We start from the raw sequence: 26,638 nt of genomic DNA on the forward strand, positions 1-26,638 counted from the left end.
ACATGTCAATATAAGGGAATTTCATGCGACTGTCGTACAAGTTAGAGGTTTCACTAGCTATAAAACCAGGTTTAATACACTATTTTCTACACAAGAAAACGCTTGTACAAGTCAGGAATATGACAGATGTTATCCTTTCGATGTGTTTGCGCTTTTAATTTTGCCGTTTGTAAATAAAGTGATATATGTACCAATTCTGTCAGATAGAAGATAATGCACTTGCTCAGTCTAGGGTAGAGCTTAAAATATTGAGTAACTAAATAACTTGTATTTCTTATGAAGTGCTAATTGAGGTAGTTATTTATCAGTATGCCCTATTAAAAGTCTTGAGTTTAAGAGTGTAACTCATCCTTATCGAAACATTCTGTGGCATATACCGTATATATGTAAACAAATAAAGCTACAATATGTAGTTCTTTGTAATTCATTAGTTTGGCGTAAAAGCCGAAAACATCAATGTTGTGAAAACCTCTATTTCCCCCTTTGCAATTGGTGTGTATTACCAAAAGAACATTAATTATAGACCCGAAGCTGCAGTATCGTTTATTTGAGGTTCACTATACAATAAATGCAACAGTTGTATACAATATGAGATGCAATTGATATCTGAAAATGGAATATTGCTTAAAACTACCTCATCAATGATTAAAAAAATGCGCAAAAAGTTAATACTTATGAACAAAAGTGATATGCTGTCTGCGTAGTTGAAAATTATTTTATCCCTATGATGTAGATTGAATGATTAATTGTTTGATTTGTGTATAATAGCATTATTTCATATTTCGTGGCGGCCAGTTTGTTTTCTTCGGTTTTATTTTGCAGAAGAAGTGGCAGTGCAAAGAGAGAACCCCCCGACAATTATTATGAAAGTCGAGCGCAACTGCTTCGTGCATGGAACGAACACAAAACGTCGACAGTAGATAAACTACAAATCGTCCACCGAGATCCAGCCACTCCCTCCCGCTTTATGACGAAAGTCATATGAAAACGTATTCTTCGGTAATTTGATCCAAATGATAAATAATGTCACTATGAAATGAATGATTGGAAGCATTTGGTTTCGTCAGTTTTTTAAGATTTTCCCTTTTTAAATATACCATGAAGTTTAATATTTTTGTTTTACTTTTTCACGATTAAAAAGTATTTTAAAAGTGTTCCATTCACATGATAAAGAATAAGGCTGCGCACATTATTTCAAGGCTTCGAATTAAGAAACACGTGTTCAAGAATAACTCAATACCTCCTTTACAAAATTATGTCATTACAAATAAGTGTTATAAATGATTTGATACATCACAAAAGTTTATAAAAAGTGTGCGCACATGACGTAATCCCTATTCCGGAGAATATCTAGCATTGATCCCTTGGGCAAAAATATCATAATATCACAATACTGTCATCCTCATCTGTGGTGACGTCACAGAATGAGAATTAAATTATTATCAAAATTGTACCTACAATGATTACTTTTGGGATGATTAAAGACGAGAATGATCTGGTAACTATTCTTGTGTATCTGAGATCACTGTCAATGTAACGTTGTGTTTGCTGTTGCTTATATTTTCTTTGATTTCTGACACTTTTTTGTTGTGGTATTGTCAGTTTCAGAGAGATTCCACAAACTTTTTACAAATATATTATCTTCGTTGAAGCATATTCAAAACTGTTGTAGTGTTGACCGAGTTATATTTAGTTTAGTAAATGTGCTTCGTGGATTAAGAAAGATAATCGTACCCTGGTTTAAATAGATGCTTTAAGATAAAGCTCTTCATAATTTTGTCATTGAAAATGATGTTTATGGTAAAAGGACGTCATTAATCGAAATACTGTAACTTCAGTGAAATGAAATGTGTCAGAAATGTTTAATTGTGGTAAATGCAGAACATTTATATACAAGAGATGAATTTCTTAATTTCTTAACATTCAGAAACCATCGTTGTTTTGTCACTTTTTAACAATCATACATCAACTAATTCTAAAATATCGGAATGAATCACTTATAACTTTTGGTAATCTTTACGTAGATTTCTGAACCTAGACTATCGAAGACAACATTGATGGTTTTATAACAAAAACGTGTTGACCGAACACCAAGGTAGATTTAATCAAAATATTGTAAGCACTGATTGTAAAGATTGCTTCAATTTATCAGTGGGAAGTAACATTAAATATTACATTGTATAAAGCATTGGTTGTAGTTGATTTATTAGTAATTCTAGACAAAGGAAGATAACTTCAATAATTAAAGATGACTTTAACATTTTTAGAACAGTTATTAGATTCCTGCACCTTGCAAAAGTTATGTAATTTTCTTGACAAGTGTAACATCATTTTGTGCCGTGAATATCTAAGCATATATTACATCGATAAATTTCTAGAAATGTTCATGGATAAGATGTATAACGTAACGGTACCTAAATTGCAACGAGTACCCAAATTGCATCTATTTAGCAAAAATAGCAGCGGAAATCTTACAAGATTTCTAGAGACCAAACAATTTGTATTTTTATGATTTGATACTATGCACGTCTTTTTACATAGGTAAATATATTTAAGATATACATAAAACGTTCACAGTATCTATCAACAGATGAAGTGTTTACTGTATCAAAAAAGCCTAAGAATTCCATTTTTGTTAAAATCAAACTTAGTTTAATTTTGGACCCTTTGGACTTTAATGTAGACAAATTTGATAACGGGACTAAAAATTAAGAATCTACATACACAGTTAGATTTGGCATATCAAAGAACACCAATTATTCAATTTTTGATGAAATCAAACAAAGTTTAATTTTGGACCCCGATTTGGATCAACTTGAAAACTGGGCCAATAATCAAAAGTCTAAGGACATTTTTAGATTCAGCATATCAAAGAACCCCAAGGATTCAATTTTTGTTCAAATCAAACTAAGTTTAATTTTGGACCCTTTGGACCTTAATGTAGACCAATTTGAAAACGGGATCAAAAATTAAGAATCTACATACACAGTTAGATTCGGCATATCAAAGAACTCCAATTATTCAATTTTTGATGAAATCAAACAAAGTTCAATTTGGACCCTTTGGGCCCCTTATTCTTAAACTGTTGGGACCAAAACTCCCAAAATCCAACCCAACCTTCCTTTAGTGGTCATAAACCTTGTGTTTAAATTTCATAGATTTCTATTATCTTATACTAAAGTTATGGTGCGAAAACCAAGAATAATGCTTATTTGGGCCCTAATTCCTAAACTGTTCAGACCTCAACTCCCAAAATCAATCCCAACCTTCCTTTTGTGGTCATAAACCTTGTGTTTAAATTTCATTGATTTCTATTTTCTGATACTAAAGTTATTGTGTGAAAACCAAATATAATGCTTATTTGGGCCCTTTTTTGGCCCCTAATTCCTAAACTGTTCGAACTGAAACTCCCACAATCAATCCCAACCTTCCTTTTGTGGTCATAAACCTTGTGTTAAAATTTCATAGATTTCTATTCACTTTTACTAAAGTTAGAGTGCGAAAACTAAAAGTATTCGGACGACGACGACGACGCAAGACGACGACGACGACGACGACGCAGACGACGACACCAACGTGATAGCAATATACGAATTTTTGCGGTCGTATAAAAAGTAAAATAACGAAAATATCAAAGTTTTAGGACAGCATATATTTTAATGACCTAATGTACTTGTTAACCCCCTCCCTGTGCTATCTCTGGAAACCATAATGTATAGTAATAGGAGACATATTCCTCTCTGTGCAAACACCATCCATCCTCCTGTCTAAAACAAATTCTTACCTTAAACGACATTAATTCATCATTAGAGAAAAAAGTAAAAACACAAAAATACTGAACTCCGAGGAAAATTCAAAAAGGAAAATCAAAAATCAAAAGGCAAAATCAAAAGTCCAAACACATCAAACGAATGGATAACAACTGTCATATTCCTGACTTGGTACAGGCATTTTCTAATGTAGAAAATGGTGGATTGAACCTGGTTTTATAGCTAGCTAAACCTCTCACTTGTATGACAGTCGCATCAAATTCCATTACATTGTCAACGATGCATGAACAAAACAAACATACTCAAAGAGTAAAAATGTCAAAAATAGGGGTACAACAGTCAATATTGTGTTATCATCTTAATATCACTACATAAACAACAAATGTAACAAAGTAGCACAAAAAGGCATACATCAAATTTAACATTCTCATTTAATCCATCATGGTGTATTATCTTCATTTGTTTTACCAAAGTACTCTTGCCACTCTCTGCTGCACCTGTTTAGATACAAAGAAATATGTTATAAATAAAACTAATGACACTGTGCCATTTCGATATTTATATATATATTATCAGGGGTTTCAGAATTTGCTTGTAGATAGTCCTTAAGCACAGATATATCTAATTCCAAAAGGAATAACAAATTTTTAAAGAGAAAATATTCTACATTGGCCAGAACATATCATACTCTCTATCTGCTATTCACTTATATGTTGTCCATACTCTGAAGAAAGTATGTTATGGAAGCATATAATTCCAGGTTTAAATAAGTTTGGTTCAAAGTTCTGAAACATGTCTTTTCTCTTAGAGGCCTTTGAATTTTAAATTACAACAATAAAATACTTTCCATCCTTTAAATTTTGCTTTATTTAGAACTATATTTTTTTAGGAGGACATTTCAATTATAACAATGAGCCATGACTAAAAGCTCAAGGAACATGGCAAAAGCCAGATGCCAACTTCAATTCATAAGGCAGTTGAATACCAATTATGGTCTGTGTGCAACTCTTGAATCTTAATGTTTTGTTAAAGTCATTTATGTGCACAGTCTTAGCAGGAATGACAAAATCCCCCTACCAAGTTCAAGGATGATACCGCAACAGTAACAGGAGTGGTCAATGAATACATTTAGATCTTATTATAACAAAACCCATGTTTAAAACAATTAACATTTATTCAAGATGTACATAATGAAAACTGTCTTTATTTTATTTTTTTGGAACATAGATTTAATTACACAAAACAAATACCATTGATAGAAATATAGATAACGATGATAAACATTATATGTCTCAAAGGTATAGTTGTAAGATTGTAAATGAATGAATGATTTAACATGGGAAATGTAGGCGGAGAATCATTTCATAAATTAAACATAAGCATTTAAAATATGTGTTGTTGGAATGTGTCTGTCAAGCGGAAATACAACTGATGCAATACTACATTCTCTACACAAATAACAATGAATTACATTCTGTTATAATGTTAAGGGCCCTTTATCAATTAATAACTCTGGCTTACAGGTCAAAGAATTGTCACATCCATGCCATTATATAACTTTATTTACCTATAGGAAGGTATGTAATGAAAATGTGCATTTAAAAGCTATTTCCTTCATGCACATGTTATAGAGGGGCCTGATGGTTTTTTTTCGTTCTTCGTGATCGGCACATTTTCGCTATAAGTGATCCGTTTTTCTACAGATTTTATTTTTTTGATATTTTTGTGATCCTTGATCATGAAAATTTATTTTCTGTGAATCGTGATTGACATGAAAAATCAACTCGTGAATCCTGATGCGACATCCGTCCCCCTCCAAATCAGGCCCATCTTTATATGCAGTAACACCTTTTGTTTAAATAAATCACCCAATTCAAAAATTGAAATTCCTACCGGTTAGGTCCCTACACTTTTCTACTGTAATGCTGAGACTTATATAACATTAAGTTCAGTGTACTTTGCTCAGTGTAACGTTTCATAAGATTCTAACCATGTTGAACATGGGCAATGATGAAACTTATTTTTAATGTATTAAATTAAATGTCTTTGACATATGATTGATTAGTTGGTGTTTAACACTAACACCACTATTGACTATTTTGTGGCACCAGTTTTTCTAGATGGAGGAAGCCTCAGAGTGCCTGAATAGAACCCTGACCTTTGGCAGGAAAACTGACAATCCTTTTCAATGTAAAGATTTGAATACAGCATACTTGACAATCGCAGGGTTCGAACTTTTTACTCATATGCATTAATATTGTGTCATACAAGTACAAACAGAAAATTAAAAAACATGTATGTTATCTGGAATCATTACATAATTCTTTGATCTCCAGACTTACAGGTACACACAGGTAAATACTACACATTCCAGGCTAGAAAATCTAATATTTACTTTGGAAATTTTCACCTTTAATCTGCTTTTTTCTTTAAGCATTAAAATATTTAGAAATAAACCTATCATATTAAAGAATTTTTACCTGTGCTTGCATTTTTTATCAGAAATTTCCAGTAGATATTTCCTTCCTCAGTGATATGTCTTTACATGTATACATGAAAATTTAAATGAACCTGGTTCTAATTGAAAACATGTATCTTAAACTTAATACCTACAAATTTCACATATGCACAATAAAAATCAAATATTGGAAATATTATTAATCATATGTTAATTAGCTGTAATATATTTAGTTGTAATATTTTTAAGATAACTTTCCCCTTCAAATGTAGATTTTTTTAAAGGAAATATGCTGTGGTAGAAATTTTGGATAAAAATGTACCTAGATTAAACAATTACAAAAAATATTCTATTACATGTACCAGAAAAAGTCAATATTATCTCTAAACTGATTGTTTATCATTCTTCGAATTCAATTTCAGTTTAACAATCATCAAAGAAATTTAAATAGTAACATTAAAGGGGTTCTAGACAAGCAGGTAAAACAAAACCAGTAGTTTAAAACAGAAAAATGTCAATACTAGACCACACAATGTTATAACATAGTAACTCTGAAAGTAAAATAAAAAAAAAAAAACAATTCTGATGAAAACCTTTTTTTTTTTCGGTGTCTCTTGTCACTTGATTACCAATTTCCAGACACAAGAGAAAAACAGTTACTTCTTGATGTTAAAAGATGACATAAATGTTGAACAAAAACATTTCTTGTGCTTGAAATTCCATTGGTGTAAGATTTATAATTTACTTCAAATTATGCACATAGTAACTAGAGGCTCCAAAGAGCCTGTGTCGCTCACCTTGGTCTTGTGCATATTAAACAATGGACACGGATAAATTCATGACATAATTGTGTTTTGGTGATAGTGATGTGTTTGTAGATCTTACTTTACTGAACATTCTTGTTGCTACAATTATCTCTATCTATAATGAACTTGGCCCAGTAATTACAGTGGAAAATATTTTCTAAAAATTTACAAAAATTTATGAAAAATGTTAAAAATTAACTATAAAGGGTAATAACTCCTTAAGGGGTCAATTGACTATTTTGGTCATGTAAACTTATTTGTAGATCTTATTTTGCTGAACGTTATTGCTGTATACAGTTTATCTCTATCTATAATAATATTCAAGATAATAACAAAAAACGGCAAAATTTCCTTAAAATTACCAATTCAGGACAGTAACCTAACAACGAGTTGTCCGATCAATGTGAAAACATCAGGGCAGATAGATCTTGACCTGATAAACAATTAAACCCTGTCAGATTTTCTCTTAATGCTTCGGTTTTTGAGTTATAAGCCAAAAACTGCATTTTACCCCTATGTTCTATTATTAGCCGTGGCAGCCGTTTTGGTTGATTGGCCAGGTCACGCCACACATTTTTTAAACAAGTTACCCCAATGATGATTGTGGCCAAGTTTAGTTTAATTTGGCCCAGTAGTTTCAGAGAAGAAGATTTTTGTAAAAGATTACTAAGATTTATGAAAAAATGGTTAAAAATTGACTATAAAGGGCAATAACTCCTTCAGGGGTCAACTGACCATTTTGGTCATGCTGACTTATTTGTAGATCTTACCTTGCTGAACATTATTGCTGTTTACAGTTTATCTCTATCTATAATAATATTCAAGATAATAACCAAAAACAGCAAAATTTCCTTAAAATTACCAATTCAGGGGCAGCAACCCAACAACAGGTTGTCGGATTCATCTGAAAATTTGAGGGTAGATAGATCTTGACCTGATAAACACTTTTACCGCTGTCAGATTTGCTCTAAATGCTTTGGTTTTTGAGTTATAAGCCAAAAACTGCATTTTACCCCTATGTTCTATTTTTAGCCATGGCGGCCATCTTGGATGGTTGGCCGGGTCACGCCACACATTTTTTAAACTAGATATCCCAGAGATGATTGTGGCCAAGTTTGGATTAATTTGGCCCAGTAGTTTCAGAGGAGAAGATTTTATAAGATTACTAAGATTTACGAAAAATGGTTAAAAATTGACTATAAAGGTCAATAACTCCTAAAGGGGTCAACTGACCATTTTGGTCATATTGACTTATTTGTAAATCTTACTTTGCTGAACATTATTGCTGTTTACAGTTTATCTCTATCTATAATAATATTCAAGATAATAGCCAAAAACAGCAAAAATTCCTTAAAATTACCAGTTCAGGGGCAGCAACCCAATAACAGGTTGTCGGATTCATCTGAAAATTTGAGGGTAGATAGATCTTGACCTGATAAACAATTTTACCCCGTCAGATTTGCTCTAAATGCTTTGGTTTTTGAGTTGTAAGCCAAAAACTGCATTTTACCCCCATGTTCTATTTTTAGCCATTGCGGCCATCTTGGTTGGTTGGCGGGTCACGCCACACAATTTTTAAACTAGATACCCCAATGATGATTGTGGCCAAGTTTGGTTAAATTTGGCCAAGTAGTTTCAGAGGAGAAGATTTTTGTAAAAGATTACAAAAATTTACGAAAAATTGGTCAAAATTGACTATAAAGGGCAATAACACCTTAAGGGGTCAACTGATAATTTTGGTCATGTTGACTTATTTGTAGATCTTACTTTGCTGAACATTATTGCTGTTTACAGTTTATCTCTTTCTATAATAATATTCAAGATAATAACCAAAATCTGCAAAATTTCATATGTATAAATTTTCGTATGTCATAATGAGTATTCCTGGATATATCGATCATTCCCCTTCACTAGAATATATTTACGATTTTTTCGATTTAAAAAAAAAAAACTCCCCCTTTTTTCCCGCAGACATAATTTGCACCAAGATGTCAAAGAAAATATTACAAATCCAATTTTAATGTTCTAATATATGTATTTCATATAAATATTTATTGTTTAATATATCATTAAAATTTTGTCATCATTTATCACTTGGATTTCATAATCGTTTTTCACGATTTGATTAGTGTAACGTTCAGCAGTTCTCGGGTTTTACCGCTGCATACTATGAAAAGTCTGAGCATGCGCACTTTTGTCGCTTGATTTTTGAAAACAGTGAGGAATTTGCAGTGGAAATTTAGCTTGATCCAGATTCAAGAACAAAGAAAAAGGTAAAATAATGATTGCACATTACACCAAATAGGTTCTCCATGATAAAAACAAGTTTTGGCATGAACAACGCATTGGTCGAATAACATCTTCAGTAGTGTACAGTGTTTTACATACAGATTTCAACAATCCAGCGCCATCACTACTTAAAACTTTGTGTAACTCTAGTTCAAAATCACTTGATCATGTACCTGCAATTCATTGGGGTAAAGAAAATGAAAAAGTTGCGCTGCATCAGTACAGTGCAACCATGAAGACACAACATCAACATTTTAATATGAGTTCTGCAGGCTTCCTAATTTCTAAAGAAACCCCTTTTATTGGTGCTAGTGCTGACTCTGTAGCCAGCTGTTCCTGTCACGGAAATAGAGTTATTGAGGTCAAATGTCCGTTCAGTCACAAGGAATCGACATTACAGGAGTATGTAAAAGACCCTTCATCCTGCATTGTGGCTAATGGCAGAGAGGTGAAGACTACACACAAATATTACTATCAAATCCAGCTTCATATGTACGTGCATGATGTAAATTTATGTGACTTGGTAATTTATACATCAAAGGTAACAGCGATATTTTATATTTTACGCAATGACGTCTTCATTAAAGATATGATAACAAAACTGAAAGATTTTCACATTCGTCATGTGATGACAGAATTATTGACGAGACAATTGGAAAACAAGATTAAACAAGTACCTTTGAGAAATGATAAATTGTATTGCTACTGCCGATCAAAGGATGATGGAAAGGAGAATATGATTGGTTGTGACAACCCACAATGTAAAACTCAGTGGTATCATCTTAAATGTTTAAAAATGAAAAGAATATTAAAAGGACAATGGTTATGTAAAGACTGTAAAAACATTCCCGTTACTAGCTCTTAATAAATACTTTTGCATGTGGACCTGTCACCATCAGAGACGTATATAACAGTGTTCAACTTTTGTAGTTATTTATTGTTATAATTTTTTTTTTTGGAGACCATTACAGCAAATTTCCTAATGCATGTAAAGGAAAACTTTGTTGGCTTGTTTGCTTTGTTTGTATAATTGTTGACACAAAGGCATAGTTAAACTTGTATATATAATATTTGAATTTAATTGGGTGTTATCATAATGATTGTACAATATAAAAACAAAGCAAGCAAGTTAACTTAAGTCTTGCTCTACATGCTTTAGGAAATCAGCTGTAAATGTTGAACTCAACAACAGTCAGATATTGATCATAAGTGCATGCATATATGTAACCTAGAACTACATATATTTTTTATTTACTATCTGACTATGTATATACAGTCAATATTTGAAAATAATAAACATTTATCATTCAGCCACTCTAAAAAGGATGTTCTAAATTAGAGGTATTGTCAATCACTTTCTTCATTGTAGACAATTCCTTCCCCCATGTTGGTTAATGATCCGCAAATGCGGACGAGTTTGTCTATTCGAGCTTGCTTCTTGGTGGATGCCTCATCGGTGGTTGATTTAAGCATATTGATTGGTATAGTCCCTTGTAGAATTTTGTACCGGTTTTTCATCAAACCGATCACTCTCTCAATATGAATTCTGATGCTGCTCATTTTACGAGATGTTTCAACCTCCTCTGCAGATAACTGTGATTTTCCTTTTGTAAAAGCCGGAATTATAAGTTCTGCAGAGCATACACTGGCAAAGTCGTCTTGAAGAGTAAAGCCTCTATCTGCAAGAATTTGATCACCTGGGTGATGATATATTGAACTTATAAACCCAGATGACCTCACAATTTCGGTGTCTGACACTCTACCGCCCCATACTTCAGATAAAAATGTTATTGAACCTAAAGGGCTACAGCCAATTAAAACTTTAACAGTACTGTGCTTTTTATAGTTGGAGTAGCATTTTGCTCTGGCGTTTAATTTTTTTGGTCTATCTATAAATATTTCAAAACAGTCTATTATACATGTTAGTCGAGGGTATTTGACCTTGAAAACACTTGGTAAGGTACGTTTCATTGTTTCACGATCAGGCCAGTGTATCAGAAAGTCAAGCTTTGTACTCATTAGGTCAATCCACCTCCAGAACATGTCATGAAGAGTAGAAGAAGGAATTCCACATTGGTCTGCAATATACTCAAACGGCATATCTAACTTTAATTTAACTAATGTCACAAAGAATTGATCACGCAATGACAATTTACTTGCTAGAGGCGTTCTTGTCATAAATGTCTGTAAAAATGTAAATACGGACAGGAAAACATCCCACTTCAAACCAGTATAAAAATTGGATTTGACGTCATTGTTTTCAATGATAGAGGAAGAAAGTCTAAGCGTTGTTATCTGAGAAGAGAGTTTATCATTTTCCTGTATCAGACGGTCACGTTCTGATCGTAAGTTGTCCATTTCACTATAAATCATTTCCCGTTCAGATGAGGTAACGGGTCTGTGTATGGCAGACGTGCCCCTAGCAGGTGATTCCATGAAAGCATTATTAAGATACGGCATAGGTGATAACGGTGAAGTTGCTATATTTTCCTTCTTTTGTCTTAAAGGTGAACATGGTGTTGCTTCATACATAATACATGATTCAGGGGTTGGAAGATTTTGGTCAAATTTCACCCTTTTCACTGCTAAATCTGGTGATGTGAAGTGGATTTTCCTTTTAGCTACGTTTTCATAACGCTCTATTTTTTTCTGTTGAACTGTCTTTGTATTGGTTACAGCAAAGGAGAACACAGAAGGCACATAGTCAGGGTGATCGTGATCTTCATTTGGTTTACCTGAAATATTATATTTACTCAATTCAGTAAATGGGAAAAAAATTCTAAGAGGTTATATAGTCTAGATATATATTTAAATACATGTACTATACAAATAGTTCAAATCGAGAGGTTTATTTATTTGAATTTGTTTTGATTTTAAACAGCGTATTTTAATGACCAATAAATTCAAGGTAACATTTAAAATTCGGGTTTCACTTGTCTTAATGCAAACACAATACTTATTTATGTTAATGTGGTCAGAATCACCTTCCTGTTAATTAGTTTCCATTCAAGATAAACAGTTCATATGTTATCAGACTGATCAACTTGTTAGCACCTTATAAAAACAGCTTGATTCCGTAAATTTTATCTTTGCCAGATGACCACATCTACCTGTTATCTTTGATGTTTATAATTTTAATATCGCAATTAATTTCAACAGGAATACGATCGTGGCTAATCAAACAAGATATACAATCGCACATGGCTTGGGATTCATTAAAATAATTTCTAATATCCATTTGACTTCAAAATGTTTTATTTTACATCAATTATATTTAAAGGTATTGCAAACGGACTTAAAATAAGTTAAATTAAATGAAAAATATTCAAAAACAGGATTTTAAAAACTTGTCTTTAGGAATTAAAAAATAACAAGACGGTAAGTGCTGAAAAAAACAAAATTTGAAGGTGTGTGTTTGTGAGTTGAAATAAAACAGTTAAGATCGTGTATCTGTGTTTTAAAACAGAGGAATTAATTAATTTATAAATAATCATTTTAAACATATGAAGTGAAATACAAATGTATTACCTGTGATGAAATGCTCGCTACATATTACTGAGTGTTTTGTTGGAACCCACGGTGTACCGTCTGGTTTGTCTCTTTTAAGTGCAGCTAACCACTTAATTTGTCTGTCTGCATTTCTAGGAAATCTAAAGAATGATAATCTTTTCAGCATCAAGTTGTGATTTTTACAGCCAACTGCACAACATGACTTGGGCATGTTTCAATTAAAATAACAATATAAGACACAGGTGCATTCACGACAAATTTTTTATTAAAAATGAGCATCTGCCCTATTATCTATACACCAAAGCTTCACCTCCTTGACATCGGAAATCGGCGTAACTAGGAAAGGGAGATTACTCGTTTTGAAAATGCCCGTATGTTCGGATAACAGAATTGATGAAAATAAAACAGCTGTTACCGTGTTGGGTGCCTCTTTCAAATCTGTTATACGTGACCGTGTTGAAATATGATACGTTTTCTTATACTGTCAATATACTGCACTGATACAAGATATTTTAGCCATAATGTGTGTTATTTGAATCCATTTATCAAATTGCTTGATTAACTTGTGTTGTTTCTGAAGATATATGCAATTAAAAATAAGTAATAACTGTAGAAAGTAAAAAAAAAGGGGGAGGGGTGCACAGCCACAAGTACTTGTTTTCTATCTGTGACAAGAGCTACTATCCCTATATAATAAGGCTACAAGTGTCTTTTGCTCTGTTATTTTTTGATAATCATTGAAGCATAAAAGTCTTATCCATGTTATCAATATCAGAAAATGTGAAGCTAAGCATCTCAGCACTTTAGATATCTGGGTCCATTACAAACTCCGCACATTTCAAACTTGGCATATTACCAACTCGGCCTATTAATGATAATACTGCATATATCACTGGGGGTCGTCGCTAACATGCATGAAATATTTGCCACTGGATGTTGAGCAACAAACGATCAATCATTGTATCACTGGGTCTGACATGGAAATAGACAATTGTGCCAATAAAGATGTTGTAAAATATAGGCGTCACAGAAAAAAATTAAGATAGCCATCAAAGTTGTCGTAATGGGACTAGGTCGTTGTAGGAAGGCGTCCCAGAAAAAAATAAAAAAACAGCCTTCCAAGTCTTGAAAGTGTCATAATGATTTACATGTAGACTAGGATAGTTGGGTAAAATTTTCTTGTTTTCAGGGTAAAACCCAGTTTACAGGTGTTAAAAACAGTACATAGGGACATCTTTTTTGCTGTACAATTTATAGTATGAAATCTACATGTTTATCAATGACGAGCTACATGTAAAATCACTAAATATGTGATCAGAAACAATGCTGTAATCAATCATAAAACATATGAATTTTGGAATGCATTTAAATTTGTCTCTTTGTTCTCCTAAAGATTTGTTGGACTAACATGCATACATTTTTTTTATATAAATAAGGCGGTGAATTTTCTCGTTTGAATTGTTTCACATTGTCATTTCGGGGCCTTTCATAGCTGGCTATGCGGTATGGGCTTTGCTCATTGTTGAAGGCCGTACGGTTGTCTATAAATGTTAATTTCTGTGTCATTTTGGTGGTCTCTTGTAAAGAGTTGTCTCATTGGCAATCATACCACATCTTTTTTATATGAAACAGACAGAAGAATATAAAAGATAATTGAATGTATTTTTAGGCAGTTAAGCTGCCTTATGCGAGCACCCTGGATTTGTGTTCTACCCAATAAATGCTGAAATACGTGCCATTGTTATCATCTAGCTGGCTACTATGTTATTTATAACTTATTGGACAGTTTTTTCATACTTTTCATTCTGGATTACAAAAAATATGACCAGAAAAACCTTAAATGATCGTTGATTTTCCCAAAAGTTTTGAAGTTGCACATAGGAAGTAGAGCACATTAGGAATCCTTGTGTAGTTTATTGTCCCCTGATCTTTTGGCTAAGATGTCAAAGAACAAATGTATGAAATATTTAATCGCCGTAAATCTCTAAAGACAAGTAGTTAAGATTTCCCAAATTGCAAAAGTCGTAGGAATATTGTTTGTCATCAATACGTAGTCAACTACGTCAGTAGTCTATTAATATAAGTTCAACTGATCACACTGTTGGCGGCAATTTTAAATTAGAAGACGAAATTTTCGTATCTTTTCAATTTGGACGCAGGGGTTCAAATTAGCGATTGTCCGAGGTCTGCGACATTCCACTTTTGCAGTCGGACTTTCTACTTGGTTACTAGCTACGCCCGACATGCCCGACGGACCTTAAAAGAAAATAAAAAAATAACTTTGCAAACGTTTTTACCAAAGTTTCGATCTAATAAACGATCTCAAACTTATTTTCATCATTACTATTTATGACAGCGATGTTAAATTTGTTCAACCGCTAGCTTTATACAGAAAATCGCCGACATATAATGTGTAAATCCGAGTAAAATCGTATCTCACTATCTGTCAAAAACAACATTGAAAACAAAATGGCTGCCGCGAGAAGACAATTACAATATCGGATCCGATTCCGGAAGCGGATAAGGGTAATCCCGGGTTTTGGCTATTAACTAAAAAATCCAGACAGGTGACAAAATACATCTTTGCATGGTAAAGAAATATAAACACTAGAATTGAAAACCAAAACATATATGTAAAAGAAAGAAAAAGCAGAAAATATTTTGTACACCAATTTTAATGTCAAAATCCAATACAATGTGACAGCTGGGAACAGTTTATCTGACAATATATATGTTCCTGGTAACAGTATAAATTTTCTTTATCAGTGATAAATGTTGGTAATGCATGTTAGATGCTTTTAAAGTTAAACATATTACTGCAATTTCAAGGGGTATTTTTTTCTTCTCCATTTTGATAGGTCATTTAAAATAGCTGGAACTTTCTTATTAAAAAAAAAAAGATGTGGTATGATTGCCAATGAGACAACTATCCACAAGAGACCAAAATGACACAGACATTAACAGCTATAGGTCATCGTATGGTTTCAACAAGGAGCAAAGCCCATACACTATAGTCAGCTATAAAAGGCCCCGATAAGACAATGTAAAACAATTCAAACGAGAAAACTAACGGCCCTATTTATATAAAAAAAAAAAATAACAAAAAACAAATATGTAACACATAAACAAACGACAACCACTGAATTACAGGCTCCTGACTTGGGACAGGCACAAATAGTGCAACTATATTATATGATACCTGAATGTAAGCAAATCATATGATATATAGGTGGAGTCCATTGGGCCACTCTACCTCCTCCTGTTTGATAACTTTGAAACGGATGAGATCCCCACCCCTCAACCATATACATTCATGTATGTCAGAGACTAAATAACTAATCAAATGAAATATAGGGGAAGTCCCTAGGATCACCCCACCCCTCCATGTTTTAGAACTTGGAAACAGTCAAGATCCCCACCCCTAAACCATATTTATTCATGTATGGGACAATATATATATATAATCAAATGAAATATAGGTGGAGTCCCTGGGGGTCACCCCACCCCTCCTGTTTGAGAACTTGGTAACGGTCGAGATCCCCACCCCTAAACCATATATCTTCATGTAGGGGACAGTTTAACTAATCAAATGAAATATAGGGGGATTCCCTGCGGGTAACCCCACCCCTCCTATTTGAGAACTTGGAAACGGTCGAGATCCCCACCCCTAAACCATATATATTCATGTATGGGACAATATAACAAATCATATGAAATATAGGTGGAGTTCGTGGGGCCACTCTACCCCTTTCTGTTTGAGAATTTATAACGGTCGAGATCCACAATCTTAAACAATATATTTTATGTATGGGACAATATTACAAATCAAATGAATTATAAGGGGGTCCCTATGGTCACTGTACACCCTCCTGTTTGAGAACTTATATGTATGGGACAAGATAACATATTAAATGAAATATAAGGGTAGTCCCTAGGGTCACCCACCCCCTCTTGTGTGTGTTTTGAGAACTTGTATAAGATTGAAATACCAACTCCTAAACTAAACCATATTCATTCGTGTTTGTCATTTCAAAAAGATTGAATGACATACAATGTCAATCTCATGGACGTCACATATGCATGTCACTTTGCTAGACCTAACCAACGTGTACTAGACCTTGTCCAATTTCAGGCGACCATGGGAATGAATAATTATGGGAACTTTGTTTGGAAGACTTCGTAACAGCATTATGTTACAATCATTTTTTTGATAATTAAAAAATTTTATTGATGGAAAATAATTAGTAGGTTTAAAGAATTTACCTTAATTATAATTTGAATTATTTCTGGTCCTATAAAAATTTTCATTTTCATATGGCTCATTTTAAAGAAAACATATCTTTCAAGCCGAAGAATGTTTGACCAACTGTTTTTATAATTACCTGTCATTTTATTCCAAACTCAGAAATCATAGACTTGGGGTGAATGTGGGGGACATTTACATTTACTATGGACAGGTTAGACAGACCTAACCTTTAATCCCTGTAGTAGTAAAAATTTGTCTGATGTGTGTCTCATAACTTTTGTACTGTTGAACACAAACTCAGTTTTCTTTCCATGGAAGCAAGTCCATTCACTATCGACTAGAAGAACTGCAATCATTGCAAACTTGTATCACTGCAGACTCTATGACCATGAAAAAAATATACTTTATAATTATGTTTGGCTTGGTTTTTGGTTAACTGCCTACAGCGCTTACAGTGCTTTGATTAATTTTTTTTCCAGAGTCTTGTATATAAATCCACAGATCCAATGTGTCTGAGGTTGAGGAAATCATTGCAGTAACCATGTAACATTTAAGCATGCACCAGCTCAAAAATTTGGACCAAGATTTTAAAAAGGTAAACATCAGTTGATCAGCTCTTTTTCTGTCCTCCTTAACTGAGTGATATAGTTTAACTCTTGTACTGTACGTACATACATGTACATTGAACTCAAAATTGGATTCTGTTATCTAACGTTTGCATAAACCACATGTTATGAAACCAATACACAACGCTTATTATCATAAAACGCAGAGTTTGAATTTGGAGAGCATCTGCTTTACTGTTCTCTAGATATGTCCTTTAAACTAAGTTTGATAAGATCATTTGTGGCTCATGGACACATTCTTTTTATATTAATTTTATTTATCAAATTATAATTTGTTGATTTTATAGATTGCGTTCATTGGCATATGCTATGAGGTCCAGGGTTGGCAAAAACCCGGGTTTTATGAGTATTGCCCAGCCCAGTGGGAAATACTGGGAAAACCCGGGTTTTACTGGGTTTTAATGGGTAATACTGGGCAAAACTGGGTAATATAAAATACTGGCCTGAATTTTAAAGAGAATTCAGTGATCAAACTCAATTGCAATACATTTAAGATATAAATTTATAAACACATTTTGATTTATAAATTAGTTTACTTGTTTGAGAGTGATAATACAAGGTGTATAATACATTTGAAAAAGTACTATTTTTGCAACTATGAGACAAGTAAACATGTACTAAGGCACACATTACACAAATATTAATGGAAAAGGCCTTTATCAATAATTCTCTTCTGGAAGTCTATTAAATCACACTCTTGTCTAGATTGGCCAAACTGTTAACATAAATTCAAAGAATTCATTTTTCAAATGTATATATCTTACATTAAGAATTAACAAGAAAATGTATAGAAAAATTGCTTTTGCATAATTTATATGTACATCACTAATTAGAAGTAATTATTCAGATTAGGACATTGATATGTTTATATAACAATATTCAGCCTTTTCATTTCTATAAGGGTTAATGACTTGACCCTGTAGGGTGTTTATTTAGCAATATGATTGCATAGACATTTAAATTTATAATTCACATAAACACTGCTATAAAATGCATTTTTTTAAAAGTTTGGATAGTTGAAACAATACATGGAAATTAACAAGGTATTAATAATCCTAAAATATTCAAATTTTGTATTCTGCCTACAAAGAAGTAGTGGAGAAAAGAATGAAATTGAATTTTCAATTTTCAATAAACATGACTATCAATGGTTATCTGTATAAAATGTATATATTTAGCTATAATACTATGAAACTACAACAAGACTTTACTATTTTGTGTTAAAATAAGCTTAAAAAGTCTTATTGCCCAGTATTACCCAGTATTACCCATTTCCTAGAGTATTGCCCAGCCCGGGAAAACCCGGGAATTCCCGCCTGGGTTTTCCCGGGCGGGTAATACTTTGCCAACCCTGATGAGGTCTTGTTGTATCGATGTACATTCTAAATTTATTAAGGTAGAATCCTTTGCATATCTTAAATTAATTGAAAAATGACAATATTGTGAAACCAAACTTCCTTTATTAATTATTTGGACTCATTATTATTTGTAGAATAACCACTGGTTGCTCCAGAAAAAATTATGCCCCCAGGGAAAGCTCTTTTCTTAAATTTATTTGGGGGTGGTTGTGTATGAAAAACCAAAATGCAAAGGGAGTGTTGTTCTTATTAATTTTTAATTCTGTCGGTGCTGGGATTTAAAAAAAAAAAAAGGGCTTAGGGCTGTCCCTTAGGGGCGGACATAGTATTTTCTGGAACAGACATAATTTTATTAACACATGTTCAATTTAACAACAAATTTATTTTTTAAATAAAAACAAAGGTTAATCATAAGTTATGAATAATTATATACTGTTGAAATTGTGTTAAATTTCTGACATACATCATCAAAATGTGTATAATTGGCAAAGATACAAACATCTCAGTAACAACACAACATAATTATGAATCTGCAGTTTATCATAGGACCAGCAATAGAAAAAATATTGATTATGTTTAAACACAGGATAATTTTTATGCCCCACCTACGATCCACCTTCGATAGTAGAGGGGCATTATGTTTTCTGGTCTGTGCGTTCGTTCGTCCGTCTGTCCCGCTTCAGGTTAAAGTTTTTGGTCAAGGTAGTTTTTGATGAAGTTGAAGTCCAATCGACTTCAAACTTAGTATACATGTTCCCTATGATATGATCTTTTTAATTTTAATGCCAAATTAGAGGGTTTACCCCAATTTCACGGTCCATTGAACATAGAAAATGATAGTGCGAGTGGGGCATTCGTGTACTGGGGACACATTCTTGTTAAGAACTGCTGTAATTCATAAGTTGGGATCAATTTATTTTTTTGTATTTTATGATTTATGATTTTTTTTCAGAGATCTGAAACCAACACAAGACCAGCTGGGTCAATATTCCTGATGCGCCTCCAAATGAGGAACTAATGCGCCATCAAATGAGGAACTAATGCGCCATCAAATGAGGAACACAAAAGTTGTGTGTAAACAAAAATTGTCTCTGTAGTGATATTGAACATGTTTCATTTTTAACAAGTGACTGAGCTTTTACCATTTGTGTTGATCTGGAAAGTAGAGGATCATAGTATAAATATGTAAAAACTATGGAGTTTTTTTTAATGTATTCAAAGTTTTAAATTTTCAAAGAAATTGTTGTGTGAAAAAAAATCGCACTTCGTATTCCGAAAATTTAACCACATATATGTGAAAATGTCTTAGCTTCGAAACAAGCCATCCTACATATCCAGTGTACTATATTGACTGAGCTAGAGTAGAAAACATTACCTATACCAACTACATGTATGCAGAAACAATTGCGCAAATTGCCCAGCTGATTAGAGGGCAGAAAACCAACATTTGGAATGACATGTACAATGTATACAACCAACTAAAGACTAAAATTTGGAATACAAATTAAAAATTCAGAAACAAACTATTATTTTTTTTATTGGTTCATGTAGCTACATGTACATTGTAAGAAAAAAGAAGTCTTAACTTTTGGATAGGTCTATCATGTTGGGCTCTTGTGGACAGTTGTCTCATTGGCAATCATACCACATCTTCTTTTTTATACTATCTCTAGTTGGTCAATGGAAAAAAAAGCAATAGTTAGTTGAATTGAATTTCAGGTATTTTTCTTCATTTGGGATATTTTTAGAAGTGTGTATGAATTGTGTAGAATATATATATTTATAAATTGAACAGTCAGATTTTGGGCCGATTTTCCTAGCTTGTAATCGTGTAGTGAATCCAGCTGAATGAATTTTCAGTAAATATTAAGGTAAATGTGGTAGTTTGTTGTATTTCTGAATAATTCATTAAAAAAATTTCCGTCGTCAAAGTGAAACCTACATTCTAGAATTTCCGCCATCATAGTGAAATCTATATTCTAGGCCACTGAAACACTAAACATTCAGAATTCAGCATGTACCAAGATGGCATCTTGAAGGCTGTACATGTACCTATAATTGCTAACATCATCAATATTTGATTTTAGGATAGAGGGTTGTCTTATTGGCCATCATACAAAATCTCCTTTTTTTGAAAAGTATTATGTGTTAAAAGAAAGAAAAGTTGCATTTGTTAAATGGAAATGTGTAATTCTTGTACTTCAGTATTGCAAACGTTAAAAACTTAAGACTTTATAAACCTTAAACAACTATTTTTAGGAAAATTAGATATTTATACATTTCACACTGAAACCTGCCAAAAAGATTTAAAAAAACCAACTTTTTGACAATTTCATATACAGCTGGCAGTTTGGAAATATCGAGATCTGTCCATCTTTCCCACATAGAAAAATTTACAACTTAAACGGGTCAAAAGAAAAAATAAAGACCCTGTTTACATACTTCTTCAATGGAATTGCATTGATTCTATCAATTAAATGAGGACAAGGGACATTTATAGTTGTGCTGTGACGTTGTTACAACGTTTAATGATGGTAATAAATTACGTCACAAATTACGTTGTGCCAACGTTGTGTGGATGGTTGTCAGCACGTGCCTTGGAGTCCACAAAATTACGTTGTACCAACGTAATTTTACTACGTTGTCACAACGATAGTATTACGTTGTCACAACGTAATGTCAACGTTGGATTGTTTACTGGGTTACGCCAATATTTTCATGGGCAAATTAGAGAAACAAATTATTTCAACATCTTTAACCAAACCTCTGTCTTGGTTCCGTTTCATCGATGATGTTGGCATGAAATGGATTGAATCCCAACAAAAATTGGATGCTTTTATCAGACATGCAAACAAAGCCCACCAGTCAATTAAATTTACATATGAAATATCCGACTCTAAGATATCTTTCTTAGACACAACTACATCTATAAAGGACGGTGTCATATCAACACACCTCTACTGCAAACCTACAGATAAACATCAGTACCTTTCTTCCCAAAGCTGTCACCCCAAACACTGTACAAAAAGTATCCCGTACAGTCAAGCTCTCAGAGTAAAGCGTATTTGCTTGTCTGAGGAGGCTGTCACTAAGCGGTTACAGGAACTTTGCGGATTTTTAATCAAACGAGGTTATAAGAAATGGGACATAGATAAGGGGTTTGCGCGTGATAACAATAACAGCCGCAACGACATGTTACAGTACAAAAAGAAGAGGCGCAGCAAAATAGTTCCATTTGTTTTAACATACAATCCCGCCTTTACCAACCTTTCACGTTTGATCCGTGCCAATTGGCAAAGTATTGCCAATCACCCAAAATTATCCAAAATCTTTCCTGATCCTCCTGTCTTAGCTTTTCGGAGACCAGCAAGTCTAAAAGACTTATTTGTGAAAGCTGCCGTCTCCTCTAATAAAAGCTGTTCAACTACAGGATTGTGCAAGTCATGTGGTAACAAACGATGTCTGACTTGCCAACAAATACTGAATACTCAAACATTTACTTGTCACTCCACTGGGTCTGTGTACACAATATTTTGTAATGTAACTTGCAAAACCCAGAATGTTATATACATTCTTCAGTGTCGATGTGGCATGCAGTATGTTGGCGAGACAGAACAGCCATTCAACAAACGCATGAATGGTCATCGTAGTGACTAAACCTGCAAGCCCGACCTCCCCGTAAGTCGTCATTTAAGATCATCACATGGGCACGACCAAGCTGATCTAAAAAAAAACTTACCATCACCATTGATCATAGATCACAACGAGGATTGGTCAAAGGCCGACAGACTTGCTCGGGAAAGTTTTTGGATAAGAAAGCTCAGGACAGTTTCCCCAGAGGGCATTAATGAAAAAACATAAAACAGTCACTCATTTTCCCTACCATCACTAACTTCCTGCCATCACTTGTGTCCAGTAACTCCGACTCCCATACTGGACACTTACACTTTTCAGGAATTTTTGAATTATACTAGTTTTAATTACAGTTGGCAGGGATGTGTAAATACACAGCCACGTTCTATTACTTAACCTTAGTAAAAATTTATTACTCATTTTTCTTATTATCAAATTACTATATATTTGGAATGTTTAAATACGCAGTCTCTGTTGCAATTTTTCTACCGCTGTCATATTTTAAACATCATACCAGCTTAGATCGGTCAGGACTGTTTATTGGGACTGTATTCCCACGCAGTTGTTTAACATATCAACTATCACCACCTTTGGGAATTTAGAGTTCTGCCAGTTTACATCGTAAATAACTATTATTATTTTGGCATATCTCTGTAGTCTTTGCGCCGTGTTTGGAAATTTAAAAATTGTTCCAGCGTTCGCTTAAATTGTATTAATTTCAAGATTTTGATAGAGTCTTAATTTGAATTGACACGATTCATTTGTCATCGTGCTATTACCGAGGAAGGATATCTGTTATCCGAAATATCTAACATATTGTTCGTTTTATCGTGTTTTTGGTGATGTTGTACCCTTTTAAACTTGTTATATATATATATATATATATATATATATATGTGTGTGTGTGTGTGTGTGTGTGTAACAACTCAATATAAGAACATGTATGGTTTTCTTAGTGGCCATCATGCCTTGTTTGCTTCTTTAATATAGATAACTTAATAAAATTAATACCTCTGTCGTGTTTATTATTTTTCTAAAGTATATTTTAAGGTCTTCAGGTTTTTCAATACGAAGAAACCGCATACAGTGATGCCAGTTGTTTGAAGTACCGTCCTATTGAAAACATAGTTTGAGCAATCCAAACAGACAATTAGGATCCAGGAGCCTAAATGTCTAAACATACATCATAGATATACATCCCAATTGAATTTCAAAAGATAAAATTAAATCTATCGAAGATCAGTGATACTGAGTATATTATTTGATGTTGAATTTGTTTATTACGAATGATAAGTTTGTCATAAGACCTATAATTAATTGGTCTTTTATCAAAAATGTTCACGATATCAATAAACGAAGTTTGAGATTTGCTCCTCTGTCCCTTAGAACGAAAGAAACGCTATGGGTTGTCATTTTATCTAAGGCAGCACGCAACTCGTACGAGAATCTTCAAATTGATTTTGTGATTGTCCTGATTGATTTTTTGAAAAAGATTGAGAAACTAGAATTTTATGAAATGAATATTGTGCTTAAGGTGTTGTGGGAGTATTCGTACTTGGCCAAAATGTAGTTTATATTATGATATGATTAAATAAAACCATAAAATGATAGATAACTGAAATTGTTTTCAAGCTAACAGTTTGTAAAAAAAAAAATGAAATATTTTGTATGGAACAGATAGAGAATGTAACATAACATTTAGAATGAAAGGTAAACTAAATAAAAGAGAATTGAGAATTTTTAAATTAAATATAAGAAGAAAGTTCTTACAGAAAGCTTTCAAAGAATCGAAAGAATAAATGAGATAACCGTATACATTTTAAGCTGCTTTAACATAAAATAGAAACAAATTCTATTGATTTCGTAATAAATCATACAATTCTCTAGTTCTCATACAAGATGGCGAAAAGCTCTTACGTCTTCTTAACTTTGTGTAAATGTTTTGATTTTTTAGGTCAGCGGAGGTGTTATATATGTTCTTGTAGATGAATTTCATGTATTTTATTATTCGATTGGAATTCATTATTCATATGATTGATGGCTCTAATTTTGACTGGAGCTAATATACTTATTATGTATACATGTACACTGTGAAATTATTGTTTTAATTTTCATTTATGTCAAACAATGGTAACAGTTTTTTAAATCCTTTATAGGCTGTGTAATTTTGGAAATAAAATAAACGCGGGTAACAGTAGAATGTCAAGTTAACGAACTAAGGCAAATAATCAGTATGATAGTTTTTATTGACAACCTATTTGTTAAATTTGGAGGTAGACCGTTTTTACAAATTGTCGGCGTTACCATGTTAACGAACTGTGTGCCTCTCTTCGTCGACCTTTTTTTCATATGACTAGGGGTTCGTTCATAAACTTGTCAAAACAAAAATATCAAAGTAGCAAGATAATTCAGTTGCTCTCTCAGATAAATTGATGATGTTCTTCCTATTAACAATCTAAACTTTTTTGATTGAGTTTCATTAAAAAGTAAAATAACGAAAATACCGAACTCCGAGGAAAATTCTAAACAGAAAGTCCTTCAGCAAAAGGTCGAATCAAAAGCTCATGCACATCAAACGAATGTATAAAAACTGTCATATTTGGAATATGCATTTTCGTATGTAGAAAATGGTGGATATCCTCCAGACATAGAAATGAAAGAAACAAAGGACACGACTTCCTCTGCCTCATTTGTAGACATATACCTTGAATTCGACATACTAGTAAGCGGTCATCTATATGACAAACGACACAATTTTAATTTTGAAATTATCAGATTCACCCACCTAAGTAGCAATATACCAACTCCATATGCAAATGGGATTACATTTTGCAACACATTATCAGATTTCTCTAATTCTATGGAAATTTATCCCTTTCCGAACCCATTGTATAAAAAAAATTAATCAACGTGTGGTTGCCGGTGATCTCAAAAGATCATTGGATGATTTTAAGGGTCATAACCTTTTTAGCTAACTGGATGAATCAAAATATGATAACAGGTGTTAATGAAATTGACAACTTCGTGGAATGTGAAAGACACTCGAAGGGGATTTTCGTTCAACAAAAAAAATGATTTTTTAATCATTAGAGAAACAGATTCTTACATAGTTACTCGTGGAATATCGGATTTATCTCGATAGTGAAATTATAAATTTTAAAGTCCTCGCCGAGGCTCGGACTTTAAAATTGATAATATATCTATCTCGATTGGATAAATCCGATAATCCACTGGTATCAATGTAAGAATCTATACTTATCCACCTAAGTAGCAAAATACCAACTTCATCTGAAAAGAAAGTTGATGAAACAAGCTTATGTCCAATAGCGTCTAGTGCTTTTAAATAAATATCATCAGACGATACCAAGACCTTGTCGATAAATATTCCGTATCAACTTCACAAATAATACACGTTTGCCTTGGAATATAGATTCTAGGTACTAACATTGTGTATGTTCTTAATAACATGCTATAGTGAGTTTCTTTTTCTTTAAAAAGTATAACTTTTACTGTTAAGTCTATTTTTGATATTATCAACTTGATGTAGCTCGGTTTTTTTACATCCTGCCATTTTGTTATTGTGCTATGATATGATGTATTCTTGTCTTTCATTTTTGCTTATATGCTTTGTCTTTATGTCTTTTTGTTTTTCTTTAAGTCAAATATCTGTTTGTTTTTAGTGATTAAGATTAAAACAATATTTTGACTGCTGCACCATCATTTTGGCATTTTACTATTATGTCTGCTTGTTTTGTTCACACATTATTTTCGATATAATTAAATTTGATGCGACTGTCATACAAGTGAGAGGTTAAGTTATACTAGCTGTACAACTACCTTGAAAACATCATTTTCTACAAAAGAAAATTCCTGTACCAATTCAGGAATATGACAGTTGTTATGACTTGGTACATGCATTTTGTTCAAAAGCTGAAACACATC

The 26,638-nt window shown here is 32.9% G+C and overlaps 1 protein-coding gene and 1 long non-coding RNA gene across 2 annotated transcripts; one reads left to right on the top strand and one right to left on the bottom strand.

Annotated features, from left to right (window-relative positions):
• The first annotated feature begins 9,202 nt into the window (after window positions 1–9,202).
• On the top strand, window positions 9,203–20,586 carry LOC143046216 (uncharacterized). Its single transcript, XR_012969096.1, has 3 exons — window positions 9,203–9,307; window positions 17,559–17,674; window positions 20,016–20,586. It is a non-coding gene; the product is annotated as an uncharacterized LOC143046216 (long non-coding RNA).
• Window positions 10,240–13,195, bottom strand: LOC143046215 (uncharacterized). The gene is made up of 2 exons (XM_076219258.1): window positions 12,852–13,195; window positions 10,240–12,058 (listed from the first exon to the last, which is right to left on the bottom strand). The coding sequence occupies exons 1-2, from the start codon at window positions 13,042–13,044 to the stop codon at window positions 10,671–10,673; spliced, it is 1,581 nt and encodes a 526-aa protein (XP_076075373.1). The 5' UTR covers window positions 13,045–13,195; the 3' UTR covers window positions 10,240–10,670.
• Window positions 20,587–26,638: the final 6,052 nt, after the last annotated feature.

This window comes from Mytilus galloprovincialis, chromosome 9 (genome assembly GCF_965363235.1).
Source record: "Mytilus galloprovincialis chromosome 9, xbMytGall1.hap1.1, whole genome shotgun sequence".
NCBI classification, from domain to species: Eukaryota; Metazoa; Mollusca; class Bivalvia; order Mytilida; family Mytilidae; genus Mytilus; species Mytilus galloprovincialis.